The sequence below is a fragment of the Rhineura floridana genome, chromosome 5 (assembly GCF_030035675.1).
Source record: "Rhineura floridana isolate rRhiFlo1 chromosome 5, rRhiFlo1.hap2, whole genome shotgun sequence".
NCBI lineage: Eukaryota > Metazoa > Chordata > Lepidosauria > Squamata > Rhineuridae > Rhineura > Rhineura floridana.
In genome coordinates this window covers 158,705,482-158,718,759 of record NC_084484.1, presented here as the reverse complement: position 1 = coordinate 158,718,759, position 13,278 = coordinate 158,705,482, and the positions used below count along the sequence as shown (strand labels likewise).

General features: G+C 44.8%; 1 protein-coding gene across 4 annotated transcripts in view; it reads left to right on the top strand.

Moving 5' to 3' along the window:
* Positions 1-13,278, top strand: part of RNF17 (ring finger protein 17) — a 90,837-nt gene that overhangs the window by 12,571 nt on the left and 64,988 nt on the right. For 3 of the 4 annotated variants that reach the window (XM_061628619.1, XM_061628617.1, XM_061628621.1), the window contains 3 exons: positions 2,294-2,370; positions 3,360-3,434; positions 5,818-6,092. In XM_061628619.1, coding sequence (XP_061484603.1) covers positions 2,294-2,370; positions 3,360-3,434; positions 5,818-6,092 — 427 coding nt within the window. The remainder of the gene's footprint in view (positions 1-2,293; positions 2,371-3,359; positions 3,435-5,817; positions 6,093-13,278) is intronic. The other variant, XM_061628620.1, reaches the window with a different exon arrangement.

The window sequence follows — 13,278 nt, the reverse complement described above, 5'->3', positions numbered from 1 at the left end:
CTGAACCTTTTCCAACTCTATAATATCCTTTTTGAGATGAGGCGGCCAGAACTGTACACAGTATTCCAAATGTGGCCGCACCATAGATTTATACAACGGCATTATGATATCGGCTGTTTTATTTTCAATACCTTTCCTAATTATTGCTAGCATGGAATTTGCCTTTTTCACAGCTGCCGCACACTGGGTCGACATTTTCATCGTGCTGTCCACTACAACCCCGAGGTCTCTCTCCTGGTCGGTCACCGCCAGTTCAGACCCCATGAGCGTATATGTGAAATTCAGATTTTTTGCTCCAATATGCATAATTTTACACTTGTTTATATTGAATTGCATTTGCCATTTTTCTGCCCATTCACTCAGTTTGAAGAGGTCTTTTTGGAACTCTTCGCAATCCCTTTTTGTTTTAACAACCCTGAACAATTTAGTGTCGTCAGCAAACTTGGCCACTTCACTGCTCACTCCTAATTCTAGGTCATTAATGAACAAGTTGAAAAGTACAGGTCCCAATACCGATCCTTGAGGGACTCCACTTTCTACAGCCCTCCATTGGGAGAACTGTCCGTTGATTCCTACTCTCTGCTTTCTGCTTCTTAACCAATTCCTTATCCACAAGAGGACCTCTTATTCCGTGACTGCTAAGCTTCCTCAGAAGTCTTTGGTGAGGTACCTTGTCAAGCGCTTTTTGAAAGTCTAAGTACACTATGTCCACTGGATCACCTCTATATGCTTGTTGACACTCTCAAAGAATTCTAATAGGTTACTGAGACAGGACTTTCCCTTGCAGAAGCCATGCTGGCTCTGCTTCAGCAAGGCTTGTTCTTCTATATGCTTAGTTAATCTAGCTTTAATAATACTTTCTACCAGTTTTCCAGGGACAGAAGTTAAGCTAACTGGCCTGTAATTTCCGGGATCCCCTCTGGATCCCTTTTTGAAGATTGGCGTTACATTTGCCACTTTCCAGTCCTCAGGCACGGAGGAGGACCCGAGGGACAAGTTACATATTTTAGTTAGCAGATCAGCAATTTCACCTTTGAGTTCTTTGAGAACTCTTGGGTGGATGCCATCCGGGCCCGGTGATTTGTCAGTTTTTATATTGTCCATTAAGCTTAGAACTTCCTCTCTCGTTACCACTATTTGTCTCAGTTCCTCAGAATCCCTTCCTGCAAATGTTAGTTCAGGTTCAGGGATCTGCCCTATATCTTCCACTGTGAAGACAGATGCAAAGAATTCATTTAGCTTCTCTGCAATCTCCTTATTGTTCTTTAGTACACCTTTGACTCCCTTATCATCCAAGGGTCCAATTGTCTCCCTAGATGGTCTCCTGCTTTGAATGTATTTATAGAATTTTTTGTTGTTGGTTTTTATGTTCTTAGCAATGTGCTCCTCAAATTCTTTTTTAGCATCCCTTATTGTCTTCTTGCATTTCTTTTGCCAGAGTTTGTGTTCTTTTTTATTTTCTTCATTTGGACAAGACTTCCATTTTCTGAAGGAAGACTTTTTGCCTCTAAGAGCTTCCTTGACTTTGCTCATTAACCATGCTGGCATCTTCTTGGCCCTGGCAGTACAGAATGATGGTTGCTAGCTGGGAAGATTTCCTTCTGGTTTGGTGTGCTGGAATCTCTTCAAAATGCACCTTAAATTGTTCCCCACCTGCTAAGCTGATTGATATTGCTATCTAATTGTGCATAAAGAGAAATATGAGAAAAGCAAGCTGACTTTGGCCCTGGGGAGACTGGGGTGGTGGTAGCTGGTGTGTGACCACCTTGCTCAGGGAGATGTCTGACTCTTGGCTCTGGGCTTCCTTTCCGGTCAGAGTTGGAGGGAAAAGGAAGATGGCGGCATGTATAAGAATGACACTTGCATAACTGGCCTCCCTTGCAAGGCAGTTTTGGCAAGTCTATTTCTACATTTATTTCCTTTGAAGTCAAATGTGGCATAAAGCTATTTAACTTTGTGCCTCTGAGTTTTTGTGTGCAGTTTGTCTATTTTTTTTTCTTTTAATGTGCTCTTTCCTCCTGGGCTTAAATCCTGTGCACACTTTCCTGGGAGTAAGCCCATTGAATGCTGTTCATTTCTAAGTAAACGTGTATGATTGTGCTGTAAATGTAACAAGTGCATAAAATCTGGATAATAAAACTTTCCCATTTGGATCATAGATATTTTCTGGGATAATTCTGGTTCAAAGTAAAATAATTAATTTCATACTAACAGTAGCTTGCTAGCATTCAAGGCCATGTTCTTTTCCCACCAGCAATTGATGTATTATACCATAAATTAACTATTATTCTAGGTTCTTTGCAGTTTAAAAATGGCAGTTGGGGAAGAAGCGTTGAAACTGGATAATCTGAAAAAACGAACGCTTCCAAGGTAAAAATGATTATTCAGTAAGAATAGCAAAGTTCCTGCACCTAAAACTACAGCTTGCGATACTGTACATAAAGAAAACATACTGCAGTTGTAAAGCTGATACATAAAATTAAGAGGAATTGTACTGCTTTCAGTAAAGTCTTTGCAGGAGGTCTAGAATTCTGCATGCTACACGGGGGAGCTTGTATGACAGCCATCGCCAACATGGTGCCCTCCAAATGTTTTGAATGCAACTCCCATTGGCTCTCGGCCAGCATGCAAATCACCCCCTCCTCAATCCTCAGATTGATTGTTTGATAAGCAGAGAGTGGTGGTAACACCGCCCCAGCTGATATGTGTGGATTAGCTGAGTGGGAGACTGTGTGTGCTTTGTGCTGGCCACCCCTGCCACTGGCATGCAGCCCCTAGAAAAAATTGTCTAAGGGTGAATATAGCCCTCAGACCAAAAAAGATTAGCAATGCTGTATTATGGAGAATCTCCACCTGTATATCCCCTCCTGGGCTCTCGGAGCTGGGGAGGATGATCAGCGCAGCTTTCCATCCTTCAGGGAAGTATGTTCTACTAATGCACCGGGTGTGTCATTGTCTATAGTGCCAGTGGTTCTATAACATAGCCTCCCTAGGGATGTTTGCCTATCACCATCTCACTGCCAGTGTTGGTGTTTCACTGGATGTTAAAAAAGATTTTTATTTTAAAAGTTAACCTTGTTGGCTTTTTAAAGAGTCTCTTACATTTTGTTTTACTTTCAGTACTGTTTTTATTGCTGCATTTTCTTACGGTATTTGTTTTTAGTTCTTGTTTTTTACCTTTTTGAAGTAATTTTGCTGTATTGTTGGTTTTGTAATTTAAATCTTACTGTAATCTTGAGGCTTTAATATAAAGGTGTCTTACTAACATAGTAAATAGACTTTTTGCAGTTATTGACCTCAGTGAATGAATTTATTTGGGTCATTCACAGACAATTTGACTTCTTGTATTTCTAATGCAGGTTTTACCTGGACTGTGAAGAAATTACCCCCATGTTTGAGAATATAGGGAATTTTTTCTCTGATACCCCTAACATGTAAGTACTTGTGTTGTGTTGTTAGCTTTCCTGTATACATTGGGGGGGGGGAGCATCTGCACGCTTCACTAATTTTCTCGGCATTCCTCATTATCCATTGTAATGGGCTAGCCCAGATATTGGCTTGAAATATGCATAAAATGTGCTGAAATTGTTTACAGCTGCTTATATTTACTCATATAGCTTAGAATACGCTTAAGAGTTGCTGAAATAGCTTATAAAGTCTGCTTCGTGCATAAAAGCCAAATAAGTAAAGAAAGGAGTAGTTTAAAACTGCCCCTGGTTTCTCCCGTCTCCTGACTAAAGCTGTAATTTTTCCTTTGAAAGCAGCTGGAACATACATAGAGATACAATGTCAACATGAAATAACAGGAAACTCCTTATATGGCATGGCTGTTGACATTAGTCATTCCTGCTGTCTCAAGGAGATAAAGTGGATAAAAGGCCAGGTTTTATAGCATTCAGGACCCTCAGCTCTGCTGGAGTAGGGGATTGAAGAAAGCAGAACTATCCCATCTATTCCATCCATGACATCTGATGTGTGTATGACATGTTTCCATGTACTTTGTAACTTAGGCTCTGTAATATGACTTAGAGCTTAACTCAATCCTTCATCTATTGTAACTTGTTTTAACCAAGATATGCCTTCAGAGTCTTATACTTTGATGTTAAATGGATATCCAGCAACTTCTTTCATGCTGATACGTATTTCTATTCTGTTTCTGCAATGATGGCTAAGGCCACCTAGAATGCATTTTATTAGTTGTAGTGTGCAAGATATGAATAAATAGCATATATTATAAAGACTATTCTGCTGTCTGAAGTCTGACTCCCAAATAGAAAATTTTTGGTACATCCCAAGACTCAAGAATTCTTGAATGGGGTCTCCTCTATTCTCTGCCTGCACTGGATAACTACTGTTGATAACCTGTGAGCTTGGGTGAACTAACATTCGACATACAAGGGCTCTATATGTAGATACGGAGAAAGCAAGAGCCCTCGACTCTGCATTCACTGGCAAGGGGGCTGGCCTTGCCAATATCAGCATCATCTGATACTTCAGTGATACAGGATATCTTTCATTCAGACGTGTTGGAATAGAAGCTAAGCAGTTTGACTAGAAACAATACAGAAATAAACTGGGGAGAAACAGCCATACAGTTCTGAGAGTCCAATAATGAATAGGATTTTGATAGTATAATTAATTGGATATAATCAATAACATTTTATATACCTGATCATGAATTTTACTTACAATAATAATAGCAGCCTAGAATACAAATTTCTCCAAAGTTGCTTACAAGTAATATCAGTACACTTTTAAAACACACCCACCCACCAACAATAATCAATAACAATATAGAGCAAATCAAAAGGATTCTTCTCACAGGTGTTAGATGGCCCTGTGGTGCTGGTGAGGACAGCTGATCTGGAACAGTCTGTGGTGACTTCTTTGCTTACCCTTCTCACTTTCTGCCCACAAGGCAGTTCATGACAGCCTGGCTTTTGTTTGTGGGTGGGTGGGTGGAGTAGTCCATCTAAAGCAGGCAAATAAACTCTTCAGTTAAGGTCAGTAGAACTTCAGCAGTTATGTGCTACAATCCCCCTAGTTTTCAGTACTCTTTAGCATAGTTCTATAGATCGCATCTTACCATTTTTTATTCTTCTACTGCTCTCATTTGTGTAGCTATCAACAGACTGACCTAATTTGCATGTAAAGCTAACTGGTTTGGCACTATATGTACACTCCTTGGGTTCATCTGCTCCCCTCTCCGGAACTCGTTTGAAGAGGAGATTGGAAGCTTTCCTATTTAGCTAACTGCTGCATTTTAGCGATGCATTCAGATGCACTCAAAATCGTTAGTTTTAACTAAGGTTTATTGAAACGAGCCAGTTCCACAAAACATGGTTTGATGCTAGTTTGCTTTGGTAAACCATGATTAAGACTAACTACAGTCCGTTCATGATCAGACAGTGCTAACTCTGATCAGTTAAAAATGTAAGTGAAAGTTTCTGACGTTCGGCCATTCTAGAGGAAGAGGAGATGTTAATGAGCCAGAGCCTCATTTATGTAGGTCAGAATTTTTGTCTGAACACTGTGATTCCATCCACTGAAACATAAGCATGCAGTAAGTTTTCATTAAATATCTTGTCCTTCAAAATTACTCCAGTGTTTTGCAATGTGTCTCATCACTTTGGTATCCTGAAATCAATTTTATACATACCTTGCCTTTCTAGCGTATAGCAGTCTGTTAATGGATGTTAAGCATGCCTCTCAAAACCTCATAGCCTCTTCATTATTTCTAAAGAGTGTTTGCTCTTCCATATTAAAGTGATAGCTACTGTTTGTGATGTATGTTTTCTGGACAATTTGTCAACCTAGGCATGGTTTTAGAGGGAGCCCTCTAAAACTGAGCAACACTGGAGAGGAATTCAAAAGTGATATTTCATCGCATGTAAATGTACAACTTGAACCACTTGTTGAAGAAATCGGTACAGTTGCTCCACTGCAAGACAATGATGCATGTCTTGAAGGAAATTACACCCTGCTCCAAGAAATGACTCCATCATTCACGCCGAAATACATTCCTGCTTTACCTCAGACATCATCAGTTCCAGATGTCATAATTGAAGAAATCATTGAAGATGATCAAGAAAGTGAGTAGAGTTTTTTTGACAAGTTGCCAGACTCCCTTATAGTCTATTAGTTTGACTAATACCCTTCGTTTGAAAGACATTCCTTATTCTTAAAGTACATAGCTACCTCCTCTTGATGTATTGTTTTTCTTATATAGGCTACATCTGGAAGGGATCTACCAATTGATCAATACTTCACTGCACAGCAGGAAAATTGTCTTCTAATCTTCTAGAAAGATCTGAGTTTCTCTGTCTCTTAGGACCAAGCTACAGATTTTGTCAGGAGATCTGTGATTAGATGGTTTCCATTTCTTTCCTAATTAGGGTATAATTATATTAAATTTGATTTGGGAAGCAGTGAGTGGCTTTGAGATGCTCAATGCTCCTACACACTCTAAATTGTGCCCATGAATTTTCCCTCCCATAGAGCAAATAGATGTATACATCTGTACAAATTATTAAAATGACCGGGAGGGGAAAAGGTAGCACTTGCCTATCTGTGTACATGCGCATGTGGACACACACATACACTGGTGCAATATTGCATTAGCAGCCCCCCTACAGCTGTGTTTAGTATTTTAAAAAAGGTTAGTCAGTTGCTGATCTCCTTTAGATACCTTCACGTATATATAGTTGGAAATAACCTCTATTATAAATCAAGAGTTTTTTCTCAGGTAGTCCGACATCATGTGGGATATCGCGCCATCTAGCGTCTGAAGGCAAGAATGGATCGAAGTCAAGACCTGGGGCATCAAGCCTCTCCCACTCCAGTTCATTCTTGCCTTCGTACTGAGGTGTTTGGATCTTCTAGTGTAGCTTTTATTGCTCAGGTTTTTGTGTGTTTGTTAGTGACAGAGTGTGTGGGATTGATTGCAACTTTGTCTTGACATCCCCTCTCCTCTTTTATTGTTCTTATTTTGAATTTTAATTCTGATTTTTTGTTTATTTTTTGACTGGGACGTTTGTTGGTTTCCCCCCCCCCGGTTGTTATCCCCCCCCCCTTTAGTCCCTTGGTTGGGGGTTGCGGTGGCTGCCGTTCTTTCATCGGCCTCGGATGTCTCTTGTCTGACTAGCCTTCACTGGGAGAACGCGGTTGCGGCTCCTCTTTTACAGCCTTGTCTTTCTGGCCGCCGTCTTTTGTCTCTCTGAGGCGGAGGCGGCTTTTATAGCTGCCTCGCTGAGAGCCGTGGCTGCGGCTCTCCTTTGTAACTTCCACCCCTTACTGCCAGCTTCTTTTCCCTAGTGGCAGCGGCGGCTTATATTTTGCCACTGGAGGCTGCTGCGGCTTGCCCCCCTTACCACCAGCTCCTTAGTCACCCAGACGGCGACGGCGGCTTCTATTTTTGCTGCTGGAGACTGCGGCAGCTATTTTTAGCACAGCAGCGCAGTGCTCCCTTTTGCGGCTCCTCAGCTCTTTGACAGTCTCGGGAAGCCTGCTGCGACCGTTAGAGGTCTTCCTTGACTCGCTGCTAGAACTTCGAAGTTTTTTACGCAGGCTGTTAGAAGCATGCGGAGACCGTTTGGGACTACCATTGCTCCTCCTTTCCTAGCCACCATTTTGTTTTCAAGTTTCGCGCCCTTCTCAGAGGGTGCCATTTTGTTTTACCCTTTTTTCCCACCCTTTCTGTTTCTCCTTTGCTCAGCATTTAGTGTGACTTTGTCAGTGTATCCCAAGTCTTTTTATTTGAACATAAAGTACATGCAGAGCTTGCTCAACAGACTTACCTGCACAGCAGCTGCACATTGGAGACTGTACATTCTCCCCCACCTGCAGGCGTGTACAGACATCGACTTGGCCACACCATTGCTGCATTGTGCATTTGGCACTGTACATTCTCCCCCACCTGTGGGCATGTACTGGAAGTCCCTCGCCACACCGCACCCCCCACCTTTGTGCGTGTGTTGGTGATATATATATATAAATACGGCATCTCTGTGGATCAACATCCAGAGGCACGTGTCTGGGGCAAAGCAAATCCTGTAAGGCCTCGCATCGCAAGTCTACTAAGCAAAAACAACCCAGACTTCACTCCAAGGCCGTGGCTAAAACCAAACACCTGTCTAGCCACAGTGCCACCAAGCGAACACATTATATTTCCGTTCCGCCTTCTGATGCTGCTGGCCAAGGAAGATTGACAGCCCACTTTCATTCCCCAGCTGGATCATCCTAGGAGGACTTCGAGGGTTTTCCTAACCAGCTTGTGGACTTCCCCTCTCAGTCCACTTTACCACCTGCTACTCATACGTCTCACCAGTCCAGTGAGCCCCCTGCAGTTGTGCCTCAACAAGGGCAACTCCCTGCTTCTTTACTGGGACTGCAGTTGTCCCCTGAATTCCTTTTGCAGTTGAAGGATATGTTGAGCTTTTTATCACAAGAACAGGCGAGAGTCCAAACAACTCCATTACTTCAGCACAGTGAGCAACGCCTTTCCTGTGCTCCGGCTGCATGTGGCTGCACTGATGTGGTCCCTCCTTCCTCACCTAACCCATTTGACATTGTTAGAGGCAGGATCGGAGATGAGATCCCCAGTTTGGAGGATCCCGCGTATTCTCTCCAAGCCGAGGGGGATGAGTGGAGCGATGATGCAGAACTCGAGGAAGACACGTCTTATTGCCTATTCGATATGGCCGGCTATCTTCCCCTCTCTCGTAGAGTTCTGGGCACATTATGACTTCAGACTCCACAACCTGAATCCACCGCTCCTCCAATGAAAGGGGCCAAAGTCCTCAAATCACCCAGATCATCGGATCACTTCCTTCCTGTGCCAGATCCCATCGGCAAACTGGCCAAGGAAGAATTGGATCACCAGCTGCAGGCACGTCGCTTTTCTGTCATGGCCAAAAGACTCTATGCACTGGCCCTGGACTTCATGAATCGCCTGAATGTCCCGGACATTGACGAGCCGGTCTCTAGTTTGACTTCGAGGTCCCTTCTACTGAAACAAGGGGACTCACAACTAAAGGACCCCTTTGAACGCCGCATGGACTATGCTCTGCGTAAAAATCACGAAGCTACCGCCTTCACTATTCAGGCATCCGCTGCAGCTTCCATCTTTTCAAGAGCATCTATGATGTGGCTGGACGAACTCTTGGATGATCCCAACCCGGACCCTGTAAAGCTCTAAAAGGGCCTGGTAAAGTTACATAAGACTGCAGCTTTTGTGGCCGATGCCACATTAGATGCCACTCAGCTGGGAGCCCGAGCCCTAGTTTCACAGGTGGTAGCTCGGCGTACGCTTTGGCTCAGGCACTGGGATGCTGATTCTACTGCCAAGGGCACCTTTCTCTGGGTCATTACTTTTCGGAGACGAAGCCCTCCAGGCGGTCTTCGTAGACCCTAAGGACAGCTGAAGACCAGTTTTGGCCACTTCCAAGAGAGAGGATCGTAGGACATTTAGATGTTTCACCCCATATCGCTCCTTCCAGCCCCTTCGAGGACCTCGGCCTGCGGGACGGGCCTCAATTTTCGATCTTCTGATTTCCGCTCCTCCAGGTGAACCTGGAACAGACAGCGCTTCCAAGGCAGAGCCCAGACCCAGGCCAGTCAAGGGGCCTCAACTTCATCATATGGCAGGAGAGCTTGTCAATGCAGACAATATTGATGTCTTCCCGGTAGGGGGCAGGTTGCTTCTGTTTGCAAGTCACTGGTTGCGTCTGACAGAGGTCGCTTGGGTCAGAGATCTCTTCATTCATGGTTACGATCTGGAATTTTGGCTGACCCCTCCATACAGATTCATTCCCTCCCTCCTACCCAGAGTTCGAGACAGGCGCCACATCATGCGGGAAGCCATAGCTCAAATTCTCGACATAGCTGCAATAGAACCTGTACCATTGGAGGAGAGAGTGCAAGGAGTTTACTCTCTCCTATTTGCAGTTGCCAGGCGAGATCTGTCATGGAGGGCAGTGCTAGACCTCAAATTTGTCAACCGCTTCATGAAATATCGATGGTTCAAGATGGAGTCCCTGGCGTCAATTATAGAGGCTCTACATGAAGGGGACTTTCTGGATTCCATAGACCTGAAAGAAGCATACCTCCATGTGCCCATCCGCCTGGCCCACAGACGTTTCCTGCGATTTGCCTTCGGCCCTCATCACTTCCAATATTGGGCAATGCCTTTCGGACTCTCGTCGGCCCTGAGAGTCTTCACCAAAGTGCTGCTCACCCTGGTGGCTTCTCTCCATCTCCAGGGTGTTCACATTTACCCATATTTGGACGATCTGTTAATTTGGGCGGGTTCCAGGGATCTGGCTCTCTCTCATGTTCGCTCTGCCCTCACGGTTCTGTGCACCCATGGTTGGCTTGTCAACCACGACAAAAGTCAACTTCAGCCAACGCAGAGACTGCACCATCTGGGCGCAGTTTTAGACACCACACACGCCATGGTCTTTTTATCACCAGACCGGATTACGACCATCAGAGAGATGGCTTTGCACCTCGCATGTTGATCAAGGGCAGACCTAATGCTTCTGGCAAGGGCTCTGGGGATGTTTGTCTCGACCATCCACATCGTACCATGGGCTCGACACCACACTTGACCCTTACAGTGGGCTTTACTCCCCTTCCAACAGGACATTGCCACGTCCAACCACCGGACAATCCACCTGCATCCGTCTCTGCGAGCCTCCTTCCATTGGTGGGCGACAGATGAAAATCTCACAAAAGGAATCCCGTTCTGAGCTCCAGACAGAACTGTAATAACAACAGATGCCAGTGTGTCCGGATGGGGCCCCCACTGCAATTCCCAATTTGTTCAGGGTGTCTGGTCCACCACAGAAGCGAGTCGGAATATCAACTGGCTGGAATTGAGAGCAGTCCATCTGGCCCTTCGACATTTTCAGCCTATATTCCTTCTGGGCCATGTATTGGTTCGAATGGACAATACCTGTGTGAAATCACATCTGAACAAGCAAAGGGGAACCAGATCACTGTTCCTCCAGAAGGAAGCATCTCAATTCTTTGACTGGGCTGAAGTACATCTAATTTCACTGAGGGCGGAACATCTCAGCGATGTTTTGAACGTTACGGCCGACTGGCTAAGCAGACAACAGGTGATCCTGGGAGAATGGCAGCTTCACCCCATGGTGTTCAGCCTTCTCCAACGACAGTTCGGCGTCCTCTCAGTAGACCTGTTTGCCTCCAGTCACAATTACCAGCTTCCTCGCTACTTCTCCAGGTATCTGGACACCAACGTGGAATCAATAGATGCACTGCTGACACCGTGGCCAGCAGGCCTCCTATATGCTTTCGCCCCGATACCGCTACTGAGCAGGACCTTGAGGAAGCTATGACGCGAAAGGGCCCATCTGGTTCTAATAGCCCCAGACTGGCCTCGCTGGCCGTGGTTCTCCGATCTACTCTCCCTTTCAGTGATGGACTCTTGGAGGTTGCCACTCAGGCCAGATCTCCTCTCAGGGTCCAATATGGCATCCGGATCCCGAATGGCTCAATCTGACAGCGTGGCATTTGAATGGGGACATTTGATTCGTTCAGGGCTTTCTCAGGAGGTTGTGGACACTATCCTGGCGTCTAGAAAACAGTCAACCTCTCGTATCTACCAGAGCACTTGGCTTGCCTTCTCTAACTGGTGTGACTCTCAGAACATCCAACCATCTCAGGCCGATGTTCAACAGATGCTGCAATTTCTACATAGAGGTCTAAAGATGGGACTTAAACCTAACACCTTGTGTTGCCACGCCACCACCATATCCTCTATTCTCTCTGTCATGTCTTCTAGTGTTCCTATGGGCTCACACCCACTTGTCAAATGTTTTTTGAGGGGAGCCGCCCTACTATCGCTGGCAGTCACCATTTTCCTTCGTGGAGTTTATCAAAAGTCCTGCAAGCCCTGCAGCGTCCTCCTTTTGAGCCCTTTCAATCAGTGCCATTACGACTTTTATCGCTCAAAGTCCTATTCCTCATGGCGATCACCTCTGCTAGAAAAGTCTCAGAGTTGGGGCCATCTCTGTATTTTCCATAAGGACTCAGTGGTATTGTGTCTGGATCCCTCCTTTCGTCCCAAGGTCGTTTCGGCGTTCCACTGTAACCAGGACATTGTTCTTCCCTCGTTCTGTCTGAATCCTGTCCATCCACTGGAGATGGCCTGGCACTCGTTAGATGTCTGGAGGGCCCTCAAGACCTACCTGTCTTGAACCCAGGACATACGGTCAACGGATTCACTATTCGTATCCTTTCATCCTCGTACCCTGGGGCAAAAGGTGGCCAGTTCTACATTATCTTGTTGGTTGCGCACCTGGATTGCATTGGCCTATGAGTCCCTTCAGCTGCCAGTGCCTTGTCAGATAACGGCACACTCAACTAGGTCAGCAGCCACTACAGCTGCTTTAGCAACCAACGCCCCTCTGGCAGAAATTTGCAGAGCGGCTGTATGGTCTACTCCAGATTCTTTCATAAGACATTATAAAATAGACGGTTATGCTTCTGCTGATGCCTGCTTCAGGAGGCGTGTGTTACAACAGGTTCTTTATGACAAGTAATCAAGGGGCGGTCCCTCCCTATTAGGGGCTGCTTTGGTACATCCCACATGATGTCGGACTACCTGAGGAAAATGTACCATTGGTATCACCTGAAGGGTGATTTTCTCAGGTGGTCCAACATCACGGCCCTCCCTGTTGGAGGCGATTTGGGTTTTTAGTATTTTGCAAATTATCACTCTTCAGAGTTACACTGTTTAAACTATTTAGTCAAGACCCTTTTGTAACTGTTAAAGTGTATTTCGTCTCTAGGCTATTATTTGGGACAATGTTTTCCTTGCTGGTAGGCCCGTTGGCTGTTTTTGTCTTCACAGATATATCTCACTTCGGTCTCGTCACGAATGAACTGGAGTGGGAGGGGCTTGATGCCCCAGGTCTTGACTTCGATCCATTCTTGCCTTCGGATGCTAGATGGCGCTATATCCCACATGATGTCGGACTACCTGAGAAAATCAACCTTCAGGTGATACCAATGGTACATTTTATTGGAAGCTGTTCATCAGTTATATTGAGTTCTTCCTAAATGTTTCTCACTTTTAATTAGAGGTTGTATCTTATGAAGCATTCGGGATGTTACATTAGTCTATGATACAGCTAACTTAACTGCTTTCCTGTTTGCTAGCTCATAGCTATTCTGTGTTAAGTGATCATAGCTCTTTTTCCTGTGTTCATTTTGGTCTTCAGCTTCATTGCTTGTGTTCTTTTTTTAAAAAAA